The sequence below is a fragment of the Lactuca sativa genome, chromosome 4 (genome assembly GCF_002870075.4).
Source record: "Lactuca sativa cultivar Salinas chromosome 4, Lsat_Salinas_v11, whole genome shotgun sequence".
Classification (NCBI taxonomy): domain Eukaryota; kingdom Viridiplantae; phylum Streptophyta; class Magnoliopsida; order Asterales; family Asteraceae; genus Lactuca; species Lactuca sativa.
In genome coordinates, this window is record NC_056626.2 from 34247214 (window position 1) to 34270445 (window position 23232).

The following is a 23232-nucleotide window of genomic DNA, read 5'->3' on the forward strand; positions in this document are numbered from 1 at the left end:
GATGCAGTTTGTGCCAACACTAGTACCACTTTAACATTGAGAATTTTGATATTACTTGATCCATTTCAACTTTAACATCAAAGAAAGTAAAAGCTTTATACCATAGTTCGCTAAACATCATGCTTTAAGGAAATAAGATCCTCCACATCATAACTAGTCTTTATATAGCAGATATAGGAAAAACATAGTTTGCCATGGGCATGAAAAATATTTGGACCGGCCACTACTCTTTAAGAAAGAAAATTGTGCTACTGCTAACAAAAATTTCTAGTTTCGTCCATGTGCATAAACCTCCCATACAAAATCACACTGCATAATGTGTTTTAGAACTTTGATAGTGTGTTTTTCGGTTTCCAATAAACTCAAACGACATATGCAGTGCGGTTCGCGGGTTTGACTCTAAACCACACCAAACCGCACCGCGAACACCTCTATACAAAACATCAAATTCCCATGTAATTTCTATTTATCATATATAAATGAGAATTAAACAAAATACAAACAACAAATCTATTTAAATTAGACAAATTTACAGTACAATGGTGGTGAATGCAATCATGGCCACACTTTTTTAGATCCATGCTTTCTCAAAGAGAGAAACGTCATCTATCATGACAAAAATTGTTAATTCTTTACATACCACGTATACATCTTCCATTTGAAATAAAATTGTACATTTCCTTTTCATAACAAAAAAGGAAATTATTTTTTCTCGAACTCTCTTTCTCTCTTGACGAAATCTCAAAAGGAAACAAACTAAAGAGCTTAGGGATGTTTTTTTTTTCGTTTTATTGATTAATTTTAAGTAATTTTCAACATGTTTTGACCTAAATTTGCAGGTGACCGCAAAACCATAGACCTAAAAAATTTAGGATTTTATTTATCGTTTTTTGAAATAGTCATAGAACAATTTCAGGAGAAGTATCAAGTTTCTATCAAAAGTACAAAACCAAGAAAGATAAAAAGAGGACGGAGAGGAATTGAAGCAAAAAAAAAAAAAAAAAAAAAAAAAAAAAAAAAAAAAAAAAAAAGAATACTTACAAAAGATGAAAACAAACTCAACGATTTTCATTTTAAGGAAGTGATGCACCATTGTTATGCTCTAAGAAAGAGAATCACAAATCAATTCATAAATATAATGGAAATAAGATGGTGGTGATAAATAGGTGGTGGTTGCGATTGACAAACCAAAGACTGCACCAAAACCTTAATTCAGTCCATAATTGATGGCGATTGAAAAATTAGAAAACCAAACTTGAAATACATTTGAAATCGATGATGATAACTTCTTTGGACGTGAGGGTTGAAACAAATATTCCAAGTTAGCTACATCAAGAGCTCCACATGGGAGAAGAACAATTTCAATAACTATTCTGAAATTGATGTGAAGATCAAAATAATCTTCAGTTCACTAACTCAAATGAATTTTCTCAACAAATATCATCCCAAAAAGAAGTATGCATCCCATCCCCCAACTTGCGAGTACAAGCTAACAAAATATGCATACTTTTATGCTTCAATTGCTAACAAAATATGCATACTTTTATCCATCTAAACCATTAATGGTTTGAACTACTTTCACCCACAAAGCAATTTTGATCATATATTACAAATATTATTTATTATGAATGATATTATTAGAACATCGATTTATTTTATTTTATTTTAGTATAAGTATCAGTTCTTAGTATCTTACCTATTTACAATTTCATAAGTCGCTATCAGTTAACTCTTATAAACGATGAGATTTTTTGCATCTTCATAAGTTACATCTGATGTTATTTTTTGTAATCTTGCAAACAAACAAAAAGATATGATATTTGTTATCAATAAAAAATCTTCTTTTTATACGAATGATGTTACATCCGTAATTACACCGATGACATGATTACATTTATATTTATTTGAATTTATTCATGCCGATGTTGTTCTGTGACGTAAATATGATTTTCTTAATGAAGTTTTACTCATCGATTATGTGTGAAAATGATCAATTTTAAATATATAAATTAAATAAATTATTAATACTTTAGTTTTAAATAATAAATTATTTAAATTATTGACCGTACAAGATTTGGAGGATTTGAAATATCTTAATCTGATTTAATTCATGTAGAATATTTAAAAAGTTTATGGAAGATATTTTATAAGGTAGTTGAAGTTCAATGCATGTGCACCCATTTCCTATATTCCGGTTGTAGCAATTTAAAAGGTAAGGGCTTTGTCATACAAAAAATTTCATTAACTCCCTGCCCAACGTATTTTATACTATCAAATTTCCAGAATATTAGTTTTATTATTAAAATTTTTATAAAGATAACCAAATTTTTTTTAAACTTCTTACAGTAATTACCCAAAAGTTAAACAACTTCCACCTGTTCCTCACCGCGACACTACAGAACCGACCAAAAACATCATATTGCGTCTGAAGAAATGTGCGCACGCGCGAGAGAGAGAAGAGAGAGAAGAGAGAGAGAGAGAGAGAGAGAGAGAGAGAAAACTATGTGTAAAGGGCGCTAGCTTCATTATTAAAATAAATTTCAATATTAAAATAATATTTTTACTTCTATTTATAATGTTATATTTTTTTAACTTTTAACATATTATACTTAATTTATTTGTTGGATGTAAATCATTATCATTTTAAAGATATATTTTTGAAACAATTTGTATAAAATACTTAAATTATTAATTTAAATATAAGATTATATGGTCAAATTAAATATAAATTTTAGTTTAACTTAAACAACCCAAAAAATATTTTATAAATAATTAAAAGTAATAAATTGTAGTGTTTTTCTAATAATGATTATAAATAGTTTAATAAGGCTAAATAAATATCAAACCTAATGTGTAATCATAAATAAACTAAATTTTAATTTTAAAATAATATCTTTATTTCTACTTATAAAGTTATACCTTTAACTTTTAATATATTATACTTAATTTATTAAATTTAATATTTTGTTATATGTAAACCATTATCACTTAAAAACTATAACTTTTAAACAGTTTTGACAAAATGCTTAAATTGTTAACTTAAATATAACAATAAAATGTCAACGTAAATATAAATGTCAGTACCACCTAAATAACCAAAGAATACATTGTAAATAGTTAAAAATGATAAATTATAGTGATAAATGCAAAAACTAAATTGTAATCTCAATTTAACTAAAATATTTTTATAATCGTTAAAAGTTTTCAAATAATTAGCTTAAAATAACTTAAAATAATAATAGTTAAAAAAACTCTATAGAAATGATTATATTGTTACCTTTAAAATCAAAAAATAATGTTTGATGTTTTAAATAATTATTATGATAGAAATTAAAATATTAAGCATATAAATTTTAAAAAAATAATTAACAATAACAATAACTATAAATAACATTAAACCATATATTATATTTAATTTTATTCATGTGTAACTCCCTGGTAGAATTCATTCAAACGGTTGAGATTGTGAAGTTATAATAGATGTATATATTATCATATAATTCAAATAATTAATATATTATATCAATTTAGTATACAAATTATTATTTCAAATTTAACAACTACGTTATTGTTATATATATATATATATATATATATATATATATATATATATATATATATATATATATATATATATATATTTGTAAAGACTTTAACTATATAGGTGTGTCTACACATAACAATGTCAACTTAAATATAAATTTCAGTTCCACTTAAAAACCTAAAGAATATTTTGTAAATAGTTAAAAGTGATAAATACAAAAACTAAATTGTAATCCCAATTTAACTAAAATATTTCCTAAAGATATTTTTATAATCGTTAAAAGTTTTCAAATAAGTGGCTTAAAATAGATTACAATAAGAATAGTTAAAAATATCTCTATATAAATGATTATATTGTTACCTTTAAAATCAAAAAATAATGTTTGATATTTTAAATAATTATAATGATAAAAATTAAAACATTAAGCAAATAAATTTTGAAAAATTAATTAACAATAACAACAACTATAAATAACATTAAACCATATATTATATTTAATTTTATTCATGTGTAACATACGGATAGAAGTCATCTAAACGATTGAGATTATAAAGTTATAATAGATGTATATATATTATCATATAATACAAAATAATAAATATATTATATCAATTTAGTATATAAATTATTATAACAAATTTAAAAACAGCATTCTTGTTATATTTTAAAAAAACATATATTTGTAAAGACTTCAACTATATAGGTGTTTCTGCGCAACACGCGGACATTCGCCTTGTAGGATAATACAAAGCTATGTTAATTATAAGCCAAAAAATGATATTGTTTTGTATATTTATACATTTTATTGTAGACCCCTGCGAAATTAACTGGAATATAAGACATTCTTCATTTTTTTTTCTTTTATTTTACATTGAAAATTCATTTTGTTGACGGTAAACAAAATATAATGGTACATCATGTTTATAAAGACTCCAGAAGGGCATTGTAGCAAGTTAGTTAGTTTATAGCCTTTTTAGTATGTTTTCTTGTTTAATTTTTTTAAGTATTGAGATTAAGATATTTTGTATATAATTATAAGTTAAATGTCACTATATTTTCTTGGATTACAAACGGGATTGACAAAAAAAAGTTAAAAATTTTGGATATCCGAATACGTAGCCGAATTTTTTGATACAGATTCAGATATTAAAATCAATTATCCGAAATTTCGGATATCCGATTTTGAACACCTCTAATTGCCACGTAACACTATAATAATTAATGATATTTATAATTTTTGAACTTAGATATCATTAGTACGTCGATACTATAATAAATATTTCTTTCTTTATTAACAACTCATATGAAAACATATCAAAGAAATAGATACTTATTTCTATAGCTTTAACTAAAAAGTGGTTGTAATAAGTAAAATTTGGAATTTCATATCCTTCTGTAGTTTTAAATTTTATGATATTGTGTTCTTTATTTGTTGTATAATTAAGATGGTTTACTTAAATAAATCACATAACCTTTATCTAACTTTCATATTAATGAATTCATTTAACTTTCACCCAACAATAGTATTTATGAATTCACCTAACTTCCTTCTAACTCTGATATTTATTAATAAGGAAATGACATTGTATCCCATCGAACTTTCAACTTGTGGTTTAAATGGTCCTTAATTTTTTTTTCTGGCTTTATAGGGGAATAAGATGGGCTATGACCTTCTCTTTTAGTTCTTTTTGTGATGTTAGAGAGAATAAGGAAATGATTTATTAATTTATTATGCATATGATCAATAAATTAATTATAAATTAATCATAATTAATTTTGGATTAATTGGAATTAATTAAAAGTGCAATGACTATATTGTAATTGTTTATAATTGAGCAAGGAAGGTAATTCTAGATGGTTCCTAGGTGGACGGTTTCATAAGGGTTCTAGAATGGTTTTGGAAAGCTCCTATAGCAGATAATGATAACTGCATTGAATATATAAAATCTCAATATTTTATTATTCAAATCAGGGTTTATCCTAGAGACCCCCTAGCTATAAATAAGACACATTGGCATCATAATTTTGTTCATATGCTTCTAATAAAGATGAAATCCAAATTTCATCTTTTGTTTGCTCTCTCCTCTTTATTCTAGGGTTTCTAGATTTTTGGGTGTGAGTCATTAGAGCATCCATAATTTTGGTGCTTGCTTTCCAAGGAAGGTTTGAAAAAAATAGATTGTTATATTCAATTATAGCAAAAGGTATGTAACCCGAATATTATGAATTTTGATATTACATAGGTTAGATTAGTTTTTTAAAGTATGTTGTTATTATCAGAAAAGCCAAAGATCTGTAGGTTGTATGTGCCCATAAATTGTTTTATTTAAATTCCGTTGTGCAAATCATGTTGATTAAATTTTAATATAACCTATAAAACCCATCATTAATAAGAAAATATAAAACCATATATTTCAATGTAAATAAAATCATTGTGCAAACCAATAACAAAGAAAAAGAACTCAAATTGATCTTAGTTACTCGTTTGAATGTATGTTATATAGTGTCGAGATTGGCATGTTCCAAATTGTAACATTACTTATGAGAAAATCCAATGAATGTTACGGGAGTTCCCTTAAAATTTCTAGCACAAAACTCTTCGCGCGCCAAGCTTGTTAGTAGGAAAGATCAATTTTGTACTTCGAATTAAAATACTAGATGATTTCATTACCCTGTTAGATTATGGTGTGACTATTAGCTAAAACCTCTTCTAGTAAATTCCACAACACCATGTTTATTTACGTTGATTTAAGTGAATTGCATTCTTGAACAAATGTGTTAATAAAAAAATCGAACTTGGAAAAGACCAACATACTTAAATAATGCAATCTTAATATGACAGTTACAGTATTTTACTCATACATTCTGGATCAGACCTATCTTTTGTATATCTTTTAATTGTATACTGAAACTCATACTTAATACATTTCTATCCAAGATCTAATTGAAGATCTTTTTTTTTATCTTTTGAATATTTAAGAGTATGGTGGAGTTGGCGAATAAACGGGGCATGGACATGACATTGGAGGAAGCATATCCCAAAAAGATCGTCCTATCACTGATTCCCTACAAAAACACGACACAATTGTCCGATTCCCTACATCACACTACAAAATTTGTGGTTATGAGAGGAATTTCCTTGAATTTGATTAACGTTTATCGATTTGTCTAATAAAATTAAAGTAGTTGTTTTTGTCATTTTCGTTTTTTATTGGTTTGCAATCTATATGTAAACTGCTTGTGATTGTCCACTACTTCACTTTGCCTTATGGTTTGATGGCCAACACCCATAGATAGTAATAAAGATTAAGACAAAAACCTCGTGAAAATCATTTTTAAAATAAAGTTTAATGATATTATAATTATAATAAAATTAATAATAAGGGAATACATGAATTTGACATGACATCCGAATTCAGTCTCTTGATACAATGTATGGCAATTAAAAAGATGCTGCAAGCCTTAAAAAGTATTAAAAAATTCTAAATTTTTTTGAAAGGAAGCTAAAATCTTTGGGTTTAGTTTAAACTTATAAGATTTAGCTTGGTATATAATTGGACCAAATTTCCCACCGTTGAAAAAGTATATATATGTAACTGCATAGATTTTTATAAAAACCATAAGGTATTGAATCTCGTGCCTGGCTCTCATGCCGTCGGTCCCAACTAGATGGGGGTGATTCATTCAGATGCAAAGTTAATTCGGACGGAAAATTTACAGTAGATACCATTCGGCGACTGATTAAAAGAAAAATCATTTTGAATGATGAAGATACAATAAGATACAATAGTTTGGTTAAAAACAGTCCCGCTAGTTGTTGTTTCTGTGAATGTGAAGAAGAGTCAATGAACCATGTTCTTATTAGTTGCAATTTTGTTCAATCAGCACTAGATTGGATCCTGAAGTGGTGCGGGTTTACACAAACACGTTTCACGAAGGTGGCGGAATTCCTCGACTTTGCTGCGGGATGAAGTAATTGTCCAAAAAAACGAAAGATCCTACTGACTATCTTTTATGGATTCATATAGCAAATATGGAAGACGAAAAACGAAAAAATTTATAACAAGGTAGTGCAGTCCCCTACTATTGTGGCAGATGATGTAATTTCATTGACCTATACATGGTAAAAACATATGGAAAAGAATACAAACTAAAGATGGGCTGACTGGTATTGGTCTCATTTTATTTGTTTGTAATATGTATTAATTACCGTGTTTTGTTGCCTCCGTCTAGTTCCTTGCTAATCGTGAGGTCTTTTAATTATATATATATATATATATATATATATATATATATATATATATATATATATATATATATATATATATATATATATATATATATATATATATTGTTGTAAATTATTGTGAATGATACCAATAATTGGTGAATTGGTAAAAACTATCATGTCATACTATTTACATGACATATGATAGGTAACTTTTATAGTATAAATAACATGTTTTTGCAAATATATGACGATACAATTTCACAAGATATAAAATATCACATATCTTTTCTAAATCTTCTTCTCCATCAAATTTCTTTATCTATGTTGTTAGTTTAGTTTGTTTTAAATTATCTTAATCACGTTGAATTTTATAACACGTTATCAGCACGAAAGTTCAAACTGATGTTATTTAGAAGTGGAAACCAATCTATCTTAATCAAGGTATGTATTACTTAGTAAAAACATTATTAATTATAAAAACCTTCATCATATTAAAATAATAATAATACTAATGAATTAATAAAACTTATACATTATGGACTATTAACGATTTTACTTCTTATACTAACATTTCTTTATGTATTCTAATTTTTATGCATACTATCATTTACATTATGCAACTAACTTTTATTTATGCATACTAACATTTATATTATGCAACTAACTTTTATTTATGCATACTAACATTTACATTATGCAACTAACTTTTATTTATGCATACTAACATTTAAATTATGCAACTAATTTTTATTTATATATACTAACGTTTCTTTCTACATGTCAATGTTTATTCATATTTTAGATATTATTCATAATTTTATTTAAACATTTACTAATTATTATTTAGGTTTTTAATTAGTAAAATCATACCAAGTAAACTTATGTATTAGTTATAAATCTTATTAAATGATTTATAAATATACACAACGGATATATATATATATATATATATATATATATATATATATATATATATATATATATATATATATATATATATATATATATATATATATATATATATATATATATATATGCAACGGTTATAAATAGCAAAAACAACGGTTATATTTTTTTTTACCATAAATAAACATCTTCACCCTGCTTATGTTATCCACAACAAATATTTCTCTCTTCTATCAAACAAATCAATTTCCAGAAATCAAGCTTCAAGATGATTCACCATTTTGTGATAATTATGACTATAATAGTCATGTTACTTTTCATCCTGATCTTTAACATCGAAGATAAAATGGAATTTCATATGCTTTTAGGCTTGTATGCAATGTTAGCTTTACCGATTCTTTTTTGTGTAACATTTATTGAAATAAATGGATTTTAATTTTAATTTTTGAGTTTGTTTAAAATTTATAGTTACATTATATCGAACATTGCAAAGCTCGAGTTTGTAGCACTTGAAGTTAGTAAGAAAAACTATGTGTCATGGATGATAGATGTAAAAATGCATCTTGAGTCCATGGGAATCTCAAATGCTATATATGAATTTAATAATTGTTTGGCACAAGACAAAGCAAAAGCACAAGTTTTCCTTCGTAAGCATATTGATGAAATGTTAAGATTTGAATATCTTGATGTTACTGATCCAAGTATTCTCTGGAATCTTTTGAAAGAAAGATTTGATCATCAAAAGGAGGTTATACTTCCAAATGCTATAGATGAATAGAGAACACTGAGGTTTCAAGACTTCAAGAAAGTGAATGAATACAACTCAGCTTTGTTCAGAATATGTTCACAACTCAAGTATTGTGGACAAGAAGTTACTGTTGAAGATATGTTGGAGAAAACCTACTCCACATTTCATGCAACAAACATTACCTTGATGCAACAATATCGGATGCAAAAGTTCACAAGATATTTTGAACTAAGTGCATGCTTGCTTGTTGCAGAGCAAAACAACGAGCTCTTGATGAAAAACCATGAATCTCGTCCATCAAGATCAGTAGCACTTCCTGAAGCAAATGCTACAAATACTGATGGTCATCGAAACAATACACGTGGATGAGGGCGTGGTCATGGCTGAGGACGAGTCCGTGACTATTTTAATCGAAACCAAAGCCATAATCAGAACCATAATTTTGGTCGTGGACAAGGTAATAATCGTGGTCATGGCCAAAAAAGGAACAATTACCAATCTTAACAAAGAAACAATGTCCATACACAAGATAAGGCCAAAGTGGCAAGGCATGATACTGGCACATCACAAAAAATCTGATGGTTCATGTTATAGATGTGGTAGCACAAGTCATTGGTCAAGGACTTGTCGCACACCTGCACATCTTTGTCAATTTTATCAAGAGTCCATTAAAGGAAAAAGAAAAGAAGCAAAACTCGTTGATAATGTTGAATTCACTCCGCTAACTTTTGATGATTTCTGCAATGACATGGAAGACATAAACTAAAATTTCTATTATTGTTCTAATAAACTTGTTTTCCTTTCTTTGTTTCTCATTTAATGTATTTCCTACAATAAATGGACTTTCTTTATAATAATTATTATGATTATGTTTATTCGCTTACTATTTCTTTCATATGTGAAGTTTAATATGAGTCCAACTTAGGGATGGAAATTTCACACGAACCAGTGGGTAACCCGGTTCCCCCGCCCCACTCGGGGACGGGTATTCCCCGCCAAAACAGGTATCGGGTATGGGACCGGGGATCTGCATTATGCTAAAACCGGGACAAAATTGCAAGAATGGTCCCTGTGGTTAGGTGGAAATTGCCACTTTGGGCCAAAAAGGTTTGGGCTAGCATTGATGGTCCATAGGTTTGCATTTTGTTGCACTTTGGTCCAAAACCTTAACTGTCGTCCCCGTTACCATCCATTTGACTTGTCAAATGGAGGGTATTTTCGTCATTCCATATTTTACTCCCTATATTTAATTAATAAATTCCTCTTCCTATAAGATCGATCGATGATACTGCTGTCCTCAAGCTTTAATCCCCTCGTTCCTGTCTTCTTCACAAGCCCTAACACATCACTATTCACAATTTCCCTCTGAAGAAATTAACAATGGTGTTGTGTTTCTGTGGTAAAATGGCTATTGTTCGCACTTCGTGGACCAACAAAAACCCAGGTCGCCGTTTCTGGGGATGCCCGACTGAGGTAAGCAAATGGATTTTGTATTTGCATCATTTTTGTCGCATTACATGTTAAGAACATGTGTTGTCTTTTTTTTTGAAGGGATCGAAGTGTCTCTTTATTGGGTGGTATGATGGTCCAATGTGTGAACGTTCAAAAGCCATCATACCTGGATTGCTGAGGACAATAAACAAAGTGAAGGCTCAGACCACAAGACTCAAAATTTACCTGTTATGCAGTTGGATTTTCTTTGTGTATGTTCTATTTTACAAGTAGCTTGAGAATTTAATAGTTTGGGTATGCAGTTTTTTGTTGAAGATGTAAGCTGTGAGCAGTAAGCAGTGTAATATTTTGGTAAGTTGTATGAAAGTAGTATTTTGTTCAAGATGTAAGCAATGTAATCCATGTAAGACATGTTTTGCAACAAAATGTCAATGGAAATTATATTTGGTATCTATATGTTGACCATTCCATTTATGTATGCAATTAACAACAAATTTAAACATTGTAAAATATGCAATTAACAACAAATTAAACATACCATAAACCATAACATCCAATTGTATGATTTAAACATTGTAAAGTATGCCATTAACATCAAATTAAACATACCATAAACCATACCATTAAATTTCTTATATGTTTTTCCCATAAATCAAAAGACATACAGTTTTTAGTAACATACTATCAAGTACCAAAAAGAACATCAATGTATCTTCCACACCAAAAGACATCAAGTACATAACATACAATAAACATAAGTAGTTGACATGTAAAACCCAAAAGACATCAAACTAGCTTCAAACCCCTTCAATTTCCTACTTGGCCCTTGCAAGTTCTAGCATTGTGCCCTTTATTGTTACACTTGTTGCTCACACTAATAAACTTCCTTGTTAACTTCCCACTCCCACTTGCAGCATGAGTTTGACTCCCACTAGCCCCATCAGTTTGACTCCCACTAGCACCATTACCATTCTCTCCCTTCTTCTGGCTTCTCTCCCCTGCAAATTGCCTTCTTTTTTCTTGGGTCTCCTAGGCTGATTATGGTGCAGAGGAGGGGTGATTTTAATTGGGCAATCACTTATAGGCCACATTTCTCTCCCTTTAATAGGCTCTACATTATGAACATAAGTTGCTTTCCAAGTTTCTAGCCAATGCACCCTGTGGACATAAGTGTGTAACTCTCCAATCTTTTCACCATTATCTGCTTTATCATTTAGGACAGCTATGACATGTTTACAAGGGAGGCCAGTTAATTCCCACTTCCTGCAGCTGCATACCCTTTCTGCCATCTCAACAACTTGTTGATCCTGCCATGGCCCTTTCACTTGGTATTTGTCTGAACCATTCCACCTAGTTGTGTAATGAGATGCCAAATAGACATTTTTGTCCATAATCTTTGTTGCAGAAGGAGTTAGAGGCCCTACACACTTATTTTGCACCTTGATGACATTACAGATTCTTTTCATCATGTATTCCCTGATGTACTCCAAGCAAGTTATTAGTGGCTTATCCCTTCCTTCAACCAATTTGTTGTTGAAAACTTCACAAAGATTATTTAAAAGCATATCTGATATTGCTCTCCCTGAAATGTTGTCAAAAACAAAGTAAATAGTAAGTAAGACAGTGTACTAACAAAGTAATACACCTCAGGGGCAAATTTGGAAATTACCTGTGAAGTGGCTTCTTGGCCAGTGTTGTGGGGGGATCTGCTTCAAACAATTATATGCATCCTTGTCAAATAAGTTGAATTCATTCATTAAGTGGTTGAACTCTTGGACTGTTGTTGTTGTGGCACAATTCCACAAGTGTTCTTTGTGTTCAATGGATCTCCATGTTCTTTTCATATTATCATGTATATGCCTGAGACAATATCTGTGCTCAGCACATGGAAACAACTGAGCAATGGCTGCTTGTAAACCCTGTAAGGAAATAAAACATAGTTAGTATATTTCATGCAAATATAGTAAATTTAAGATACCAATTACATACCTTTTGTCTATCACTTATAAATGTGAAGTTTGAGTTTGCATATAGGTCTAGGTCATCTCCTAAAATCTCAAGAAACCATTTCCAGCTTTGAGTATTCTCAGACTCAACAATGGCATAAGCCAAGGGGTATATTCCATTGTTTGAGTCTACCCCAACTGCAGTCAATATCTGTCTCGGGAAAGGGCCCTTCATAAATGCCCCATCAAAACCAAGAAAATCCCTCAGGCAAGCTCTAAACCCTTTCTTCATTCCACCCAGACACACACAAATTCTTTTAAATCTTCTTGAGGTGGCATTGGAGTTGGGTTCAGACTCAAATTCTAACTTCACAGTTGTATCTGGATTGGTAGACTGTAGCTCTAAGACATAATCTTTGAGAACCTCATACTGTTTGCTGTAATCCCCTTGCACTTGTTTTTTTGCATTAGATTTAGCCTTGAAAATCTGATGTATAGAGAAACCCACTTGATATTCCTTTTGCAGTTGCTCTTTTAAAGCTTTCACAGGGATTGTTGGGTTTAATTCAACCTGATCCATTATTTGCTTCCCAATTAACTTTGCAGTTGCAGATCTCACTTTTCTTGTATGCAAGCATCTGTGTTCGTGGTTATATGTTTTAATCATCCAACTACCATCTTTATTTGATCTAGAACCTTGTATCACCCAAGGACAAAGGGTAGGTTCACCAGCATCACCCTCATTAAAGGCTACAGTCCCTTTGCATAAAGCTCTTAACCTTGTTTTGTCGTTTTTCTTGAAGAATATATTCCTCCTGGTTTCCAATGCATGCAATTGTATTTTTTCCTTTAACTTCTTTTTACTTTTATATTTTTGTCCTATCCTAAAAGTAACTTTATGTATCTCCCCTTGAGAGCACCTTGTCTCCTTCCCTAATTCTTTTAATAAAACTCTCCTTTTCCTTTCCATATCAGAACCCTCATCCATTGAATCCCATTGGTCATTATCAATTACATCCAAATCTTCAGGGTCTTTAGGGTCTTCATCACTATCATTATGCATGGGATTTGTTACTCTCTTTTCCATAAATTCAGCTTCCAGATCAACACTCATGTAAAAATCCTTCATATCTACCTCTACTTCAGGAATTATGTTATCCTCATCTACCCAAAAGTCATTGTCATCACTATCCTCCTCCCCATCACTTCTTTCATCACTATCCTCCTCCCCCATCACTTCTTTCATCCTCAGCTACATTATGAGTAACTTCATCTTCAACTCCAGCATCCATCTGATAACCCCCCATATCTACATCATCTTCAATTCCAACATCCATCTGATAACCCCCCATATCTACATCATCTTCAACTCTAGCATCCTTCTCATAATTCCTCATATCTACATTAGCACTAACTTCATTAACTACCTCCTCCCCTTCATCCCCTTCCTTCTCTTCATTGAATCCATTATCAAATTCAGAATTAGATTCTAAAATCTGTTGGTACAATCCAAGATCAAATTCATTAGCTGCCTCATCAAAATCATTAGGTGCATGATCCTTATCCCCATCTACATTAGCTTCACTAACATCACCCATGGCCAATTTCTTATTGCATGATGACAAAGATTTGTCCTTGGTCCAACTCCTTTTCCTATTATACTCAGGGGATAATGAGAAAGCACCTTTATTATGTAAAACAGGGGATATTGACAAAGCACCTTCATTATGTAAAACAGGGGATAATGACAAAGATTTTTCCTTGGTCCAACTCCTTTTCCTATCACTAGCTTAGTTATCAGTTGTGGTGGTTTCATGTTCCTCAATTTCATCTAATTGCTCAATAGTGACCTTTTTAACAGGTTTAGGAGCCATAAAGTAAGTAAGCAATTTTGTAAAACCGTGTTCAGTGTACACCCTTATGACTTGATGCTCCTTCACATATTGGGCAAGATTACGAACATCATCATCGTTTCCTAGGGCACGTAGTCCAAAATGCATGTCTCCTTTGGGCAACCGAAAATGATAATAGATAACTGGAGGAACTGAGTATCCTAACCTTTTTCATGATGGCATCCATTTCATGAACAGAAAACTCTTCTATATCGACCATGTCAACATATGTCACAGTTCCATCAATGTAGTTCACATCTGGAAACTTTGTGAACTCTCCCCCATGATGTAGCTTGATGGTAAACAGAGTAGGGTATCCATCTTCAAAACAAGAACAAAAAAGAAGTTTTAAATGAGAGGATTTCACATAAAAAGGCAACTTAGTGAGCGAAATAAAAATTACGTACCATAAACCACCCTTGTGTTGAATGCTTTCTCATACAACCTTACATTCCACATTGGAACTTGCATTAACTGATCAACTCACTTGATCGAAGCGCACAAGCTGGAAATGTGATTAGGGTTCTTGATCCTCAGTTAATGAAAATTGAAGTGGAAACGACTATCTATGTAATTAAGACTATAAATGTGAGTATGATCGACGCTTTTATCCGTATGGCGGTAAGGGATGGATACGTAAAAGGAATTTATTAATTAAACATAGGGAGTAAAATAGGGAATGACGAAAATACCCTCCATTTGACAAGTCAAGTGGATGGTAACAGGGGAAAAGTGACGAAAATTAAGGTTTTGGACCAAAGTGGCAACAAAATGAAAACCTATGGACCATCAATGCTAGCCCAAACCTTTTTGGCCCAAAGTGGCAATTTCCACCTAACCACAGGGACCATTCTTGCAATTTTGTCTAAAACCGGGGATGGGGCCGGGGCCGGGTATAACAATCCCCAACCCGCCTAGCCTCCGCCTTGATGACTATATATATATATATATATATATATATATATATATATATATATATATATATATATATATATATATATATCAATTATTCAATTTGATTTTTTTTGAAACGACAAATCTAACCCACTCCTAAACTCCTCCTTAAATCCACCTATGTCCACGACGGGACTTGAACCCATAACCTCAAGGAAGGAGGGCAACACCGGATACCACTGGTCTAGAAATTAGACCATCAGAGATAGATTATGTATCAAATTATGTTTCGAATTCCAAGAGTTCGTCAATCGTCACTTCGTTCGACGATCTATATACCAAATCGTCACTTTTCGTTTTGATGCTTGTTAAACTTTATGATTGATGTAAACAAAATTTAATTATGGCATGTGGTACTGATCACTTATTAAACTTGATTTTTTTTGTGTAAGTTGAGTTTATTATGTTGATATATTGGGGATGGGTTGGGTATGGGTCGGGGTCTCGGGGATGGGCTAGGGAAAAGCCCAAAATACAAAAGGGATGGGATTTGATTCCCCACATACGTTGGGGATGGGGATCGGGATGGGGACGAGATTAGACACTCAGGGATGGACTCCAACTGGAGCACAACATCAGGAAACGGTTGGAGATCTTTGTATAGCAGATAGTGGTAGTACGCATACTATTCTGAAATCAAAGAAATATTTTTCAAAATTAGTACCAACAAAAACAATCATACATACAATATCAGGTCCTGCAGACTTGATAGAGGGAACTAGGAAAGCCCATTTTATATTACCAAATGGTACAAGCTTTTGTATAGAAAATGCCTTATTTTCTCCAAAGTCTAATAGAAACTTACTAAGTTTCAGTGACATATATTTCAAAGGATATGATACAAAAACTGTGACCATTGAAAATAAGAAATATATGTACATTATAGACAAAAACCATGTGCTTGAAAAACTACCAACACTTGATTATGGTCTGCATATACATATATACATATGATTGAATCAAATATGGTAAACAAAGGAAAACATTGTGATCCTGGTACATTCAGTTTATGGCATGATAGGTTGGGCCACCCAGGATTAACAATGATGCGAAGGATAATTGAAAATACGAATGGGCATCCATTGAAGGACCAAAAGTTCCCTCAATCCAACAACATAAAACCATGTGCATCTGTTTCCCTTGGAAAGTTAGTTATAAAACATTCTCCAATGAAAGTTTAAAGGGAGTCACCTAGATTTCTAGAAAGAATTCAAGGTGATATATGTGGACCGATTCACCCACCATCAGGACCATTTAGATAATTTATGGTCTAAATAGATGCATCTAGCAAATGGTCTCATGTTTGCCTATTATCAACTTGTAATATGGCATTTGCAAAATTTCTTGCCCAAATTATCAAATTACGGGCACATTTCCCTAATTATACTATCAAAAAAGTGAGACTTGATAATGCTGGTGAATTTGCTTCACAAGCATTTAATGACTATTACATGTCTATAGGAATTGTTATTGAGCATCCAGTTGCTCATGTACATACACAAAATGGTTTAGCTGAATCACTGATTAAACGTCTCCAGCTAGTAGCTAGACCATTGATAATGAGGACCAAACTTCATGTATCTGTTTGGGGCCATGCAATCTTACATGTTGGATCATTGATATGCATGAGACCGAGTTCATATCATGTATATTCTCCACTACAACTTGCTTTTGGTCAAGAGCCGAATATATCCCATTTTAGAATTTTTGGGTGTGCAGTAGATGTCCCTATTGCACCACCTTAACGGATAAAAATGGGTCCTCAAAGAAGTTTAGGAATATATGTTGGTTATGAGTCGGTATATATTATAAGATATCTTGAACCGTTAACATGTGATGTTTTTACAGCATGCCTAACAGATTGCCAATTTGATGAGGCAAATTTCCCATCATTAGGGGGAGAAAAGAAGCTTGTGGAAAAAGATGTATCATAGCATGAGCCTTCTTTATCATATCTTGACCCTCGCACAAAATAATGTGACATGGAAGTTCAAAAGATAATGCATTTTCAAGAAATGGCAAATCAATTGCCTGATGCATTTACTGACACAAAAAGGGTGACTAAATCATATATATCGGCTGTCAATGTTCCAGCTCGAATTGAAATTCCACATGGACAATGTAATGATAAAGTCACTCAAGAGTCTAAAACATGCCTGAAGCGTGGAAGCCCATTTGGTTATAAGGATAAGAACCCACGAAAAAGAAGAGGATTAGAAACTGCACTAGATCATGAGGAAAGTGTTCCTGGAGAGACACAAATTATTCAAATTCACCCAGGAAAAGAGGATAATGCACAAAATTATGGTCAAGCAAATAGAATACATGACTAAAATGAAACTGACAATATAAGTACAATATTTTCTTATCAGTTGCATGTGATATTATGAATGATGATCCCGAACCACAATCTATCATTGAATGTCAAAGAAGAAATGATTGGGCTAAATGGAAGGAAGCTATGCAAGTTGAGTTAAATTCTCTTAACAAGAGAAAGGTTTTTGGGACCATTATCCTCACACCAGGAGTTGTGAAACCATTAGGGTATAGATGGATCTTCGTACGAAAAAGAAATGAGAAAGATGAAATTGTAAGATACAAGGCTAGACTTGTTGCCCAAGGTTTCTCTCAAAGACCTGGAATTGATTATGAGGAAACTTATTCACCGGTAATGGATGCAACCACTTTTAGATATTTAATTAGCTTGGCAGTCTCTAAAATTTTAGAGATGCGTTTTATGGATGTTGTTACATCTTACTTGTATGGATCACTTGATAGTGATATCTATATGAAAATCCCCGAAGGATTTAAAATGTCCGAAGCATTAAGTGCAAAACCCAAAGAAATGTATTCTATAAAATTACAAATATCTTTGTATGGGTTAAAGCAATCTGGACGCATGTGGTACAATCGTTTGAGCGAATATTTAAAGGTTATAAAAATAACACTATTTGTCCATATGTATTTCTTAAGGAAACAACATCTGGGTATGTGATCATAGTAGTCTATGTTGATGATCTAAACATCATTGGAACGAATAAAGAAATCCTTGAAGTGATTAAACTTTTAAAGAAAGAGTTTGAAATGAAAGATCTTGGAAAAACCAAATATTGTCTTGGTTTACAGATTAAGCATATGCCTAACGGAATACTTGTACATCAATCAAATTAAACAGAAAGAGTATTGAGACGTTTCAATATTGACAATGCTAATCCTTTAAACACTCCAATGGTTGTTAGATCATTAAACATTTTGACAAGGATCCATTTTGTCCATGCGAAGAAAATGAAGAAGTCCTTGGTCCAGAAGTACCATGCCTTAATGCAATTGGAGCTCTTATGTATCTTACCAATTGTACTAGACCTGACATTTCTTTTGTTGTAAACTTGCTAGTAAGATTTAATTCAGCGCCAACAAAAAGTTATTGAATGGAATCAAACATATTTTTCGATACCTTTGAGGAACTAGTGATTTAGGATTATTTTATCCTAACAATTCAAAACAAGGCTTGATTGGTTATGCAGATGCAGGTTATTTGTCTGATCCTCATAAAGCTAGATCTCAAACTGGATACATATTCATGAATGGAGGTACTGTAATTTCCTGGCATTCTCAAAAGCAAACACTTGTTTCCACATCCTCAAATCATGTTGAAGTGATTTCACTATATGAAGCTAGTAAAGAATGTACATGGTTGAGATCGATGACACAACTAGTTTTAACTTCATGTGGACTTGAAAAAGATATAGGTCCAACTTTAATATATGAAGATAACTCAAAAATTGTCACTCAAATGAAAGAAGGATATATGAAGAGCGACAGGACAAAACATATACCTCCAAAGTTTTTTGAGTACACTCAAGAGCTTATAAAGAATCATCCAGTTGAAATCAAATATGTTCAATCCAGCAACAATGCAGCAGACCTTTTTACGAAAGCACTTCCTACTTCAGTCTTCAGGAAACATGTGCATAGAATATAATGTAACATATGTCTAAATAAGGGGGAGGCAACTATACACTGCACTCTTTTTCCCTTTGCTAAATTGTTTTCCCGTTGGGTTTTCTTTAGCAAGGTTTTTAATGAGGCAGTACTTCAAAACTGAACTCTAGATCAGAAATGGTGTCATCCAAGGTGTAAATTATTGTGAATGACACCAATAATTGGTGAATTGGTGAAAGCTATCATGTCATACTATTTACATGACATATGATAGGTAACTTTTGTAGTATAAATAACATGCTCTTGCAAATATATGACGATACAATTTCACAAGATATAAAATATCTCATATCTTTTCTAAATCTTCTTCTCCATCAAATTTCTTTATCTATGTTGTTAGTTTAGTTTGTTTTAAATTATCTTAATCACGTTGAATTTTATAACATATATATATATATATATATATATATATATATATATATATATATATATATATATATATTCTCCGTTTCCAAAAAAATAGACATGGTGATGTTTTTGCTCACCGTCCCTCTCATATTTTTTGTCCCCTGGGATCTCCTTTTTTGCCAACTTCGAATCGGTAAAACTATGTTGCTCTGGTTTTCTTTTGGATGATAGCGAGAGGGTGGGATAATGTACGCTTATGCAAACTCCTATTTCATTGTCGAACATTGCCGCATCGATACCATCACCCTTATATTTTTTCAACATTTGTTTAGTAACTTTTTATTATTATCTAGAGTAAAATTTTGAAATCCTCCATGTGGTTTGACTAAAATTACGTGTTTGATCCCTAATTTTTTTTGGCACTCGGTCATCCCTATAGTTTCTTTTTGTTACGATATTTGTCCCTAATAGACATAAAAAGACTATTATACCCTTACCAAATTTTGTTTATATTTAAAGGAGTAATACAGATTAGACAAATACTTCATAAAATTATTTAGATATTATTAAAAAAGTTGGGTGCCACACATCCCTACCACCCCACCCCAAACCCCCACTCCACCTATTCCCTTCTATAGCTAGACATCATCGTTCATAGTTCAAGCCATATCTTTTTCCCTCTGAACTCAAGCCTAAAGCATCGATCTTCACCTCAACTCCCCGTCAGAGATGCCTCCGTCCGAGACCTGCAATTCTATAGTCGTCGTCATCAGCCATTACCCACATGCAAACTCCACCAATTTTTTATCAAAAGATTACCGACCGCTATCATCTCTGCCAAAAACCTCCAGATGTTGGACAACCAAATCAAAAATTACAGAGAGCATCGTTCCTATCTAACCCCATTTCTTCTTGTTCTGTCAACATCATAGATTTCATCTGGAAAAATCATCTTCAGTTGATTTCATTAGTTTTTGGATTTAATTTCTAGGATTTCATAATCGATTTCAAGTTTGGTTTTACGTTTTAGGTTTTGATTTCCAGATTTGGTTTTAATTGTAGTTAAGGTTCTAAATTCAGGATTTTAGGATTTGGTTGTGGTTAGGTTTTGATTTCAGAATTGTTTATTGGTTTGGTTGTGATTTTTGAGATTTGATATTGGTTTTGGTTTGATTTTGATTTGGTCCATGTAGAGAAATTATGGGTGCAGGAGGTCAATGATGGTTGTTGTCGGAAGTAAATTGTGATGGTTTTCGGAGGTGAACATGGTGGTTGTTGAAGGTAAATGGGGTGTCACCTGATGAAATCAATGATGCCAACAGCCTAAATAGGCGGGTGGTGGTGTTTCCAGAATAGGTGGGTGATGGTGATGGTGGTGGTGACTGGTGACAGTGGTGACTGGAGGTTTCCTGGTTGTAGTGGTGGGAGTAATGGGTTTTCTATGCATCTATACACACAATCTAGGTAGCGGAAAAATCAAACTATGATATACCTACGTGTACATACATGTGACATCCCCAATTTCACGGCCAGAAAAGACCAATTTCGTTTATGCTTTTTAAAATAAAATCAGAGTATTTCATTAAAAGTGTTGCGGAATTTGTTCCCAAAGTCAAACATGATAAAAATTTATCAAAACCTTGCTTTAAGAAATATATATTTTTATTTCATAACAAAACCTCGGGATGTCATGTTCCGATACAGATCAAAAGCATAAACAAGACATTATAAGCCTTACAACAGTTATTTATAACTAATGGCCTATAATCCAAAATCACTCATCATCATCATCTGACTATGCTCGGGGTCCACTACCTGTAATCATAAAAAGCTGAGTGGGTCAGGCTTGGAAGCCTGGTGAGCATATAGGGTTTTCAACCCACAATACATAAATTTATTATGTTTAAACATCAATCGGTCAACCAAATTACCCCAATTACCCATTCCCGTTATCCTCACGTTACGTCCCTAAAACAACTATCACAAGGAACCTAGCCTAAGGATTTTCATTAGGGGTAACAACATTGCTTTCTCAGCAATTTATGTCAAATAAAACAAACACCGGGGTGACAACATTGTTTTCCTTCACCAATTTATGTCAAATAGGCACGAAGTCACATTGTCGCCAAGATTTATCTAATCGGCACGACATCACATCGTCACCAAGATTTACTCAACAGGAACGAACAACATCGATCCCCACATACTAACTTTATACAGTGATCTTACTAGATCTAACCTAAAGAATCGATATGAACAACTAACTAACTAAACTGCTTCAGAAATCCTCTAGCAGTAAACAAGGATCGATAAAGATATTGAATGAATGGACTAAGTTTAACTACGAACCTTTGTTCGTAAAAGAAAGAACCACAAGACAATTAAGTCAGGGGTAGTTATCAATGCCTAGGCTGTGGTCTGAATATCGTGAGGTATATAACCTCCAGACGCACCCTATCCAGCATCGAACTTTGCCTAGGTTGTGGTCTGAATATCGTGAGGTATATAACCCCCAGACGCACCCTATCCGGCAATGGAAACACTAACTAATGCCTAGGTTGTGGTCTGAATATCGTGAGGTATATAACCCCCAGACTCACCCCTATCCCGCATCGGAAATGAAAACACTAACTAATGCCTAGGCTATGGTCTGAACCCCAGACTCACCCCTATCCGGCATCGAAAAGGAAAACACTGACTCATGAAGCTCGTCCGATCACTTCACAAAAGAAGCGAAGACTCCAAATCTCTTCAAAATAAAAGCATAGGGAAAATACTAATAAAGTACTCCCGTACGCTCCCGTACCCCGGCACGTAATAGTGTCAAAAAGAAGAATTTACGGATGAACACATAGTTCAAAAACACCTAAGGAACATATAGTTCAAGAACACTTTATGAACATATAGTTCAAACATATGTACCGATTACGAGTCTACTAACGTTCCATTGGACTATCTAAAATAGTCTTTGGCCGTTGTCTATACTCTGTTAGATGACTAGATCATCTTAAACATCAATACCTCTCATCACTTTATTTTATCACACACCAACTAACTACCCATGTTCTACCCAACATATTTGTAGATAAAAATATATATACAGTTTAAAACTTGTATAGAATATCAACACAACAGTCACCTCAAAAAAACAATTAACATATTTACACGTAACACGTATTTTAAGGTAAATACTTCATATCTATGTGTCA

General features: G+C 32.2%; 2 protein-coding genes and 1 long non-coding RNA gene across 3 annotated transcripts; 2 read left to right on the plus strand and 1 right to left on the minus strand.

Moving 5' to 3' along the window:
* Positions 1-5540: 5540 nt before the first annotated feature.
* On the plus strand, positions 5541-6742 carry LOC122197607 (uncharacterized). The gene is made up of 2 exons (XR_006191212.1): positions 5541-5748; positions 6525-6742. It is a non-coding gene; the product is annotated as an uncharacterized LOC122197607 (long non-coding RNA).
* Positions 6743-9027: 2285 nt separating this feature from the next.
* LOC111896475 (uncharacterized) lies at positions 9028-9798 on the plus strand. The gene is made up of 3 exons (XM_023892464.1): positions 9028-9053; positions 9150-9429; positions 9538-9798. The coding sequence occupies exons 1-3, from the start codon at positions 9028-9030 to the stop codon at positions 9796-9798; spliced, it is 567 nt and encodes a 188-aa protein (XP_023748232.1).
* Positions 9799-11771: 1973 nt separating this feature from the next.
* LOC111896476 (uncharacterized) lies at positions 11772-13956 on the minus strand. Its single transcript, XM_023892465.2, has 3 exons — positions 12871-13956; positions 12551-12800; positions 11772-12463 (listed from the first exon to the last, which is right to left on the minus strand). Exons 1-3 carry the CDS (start codon positions 13954-13956, stop codon positions 11772-11774), a joined length of 2028 nt encoding a protein of 675 aa, XP_023748233.2.
* Between the last annotated feature and the right edge of the window lie 9276 nt (positions 13957-23232).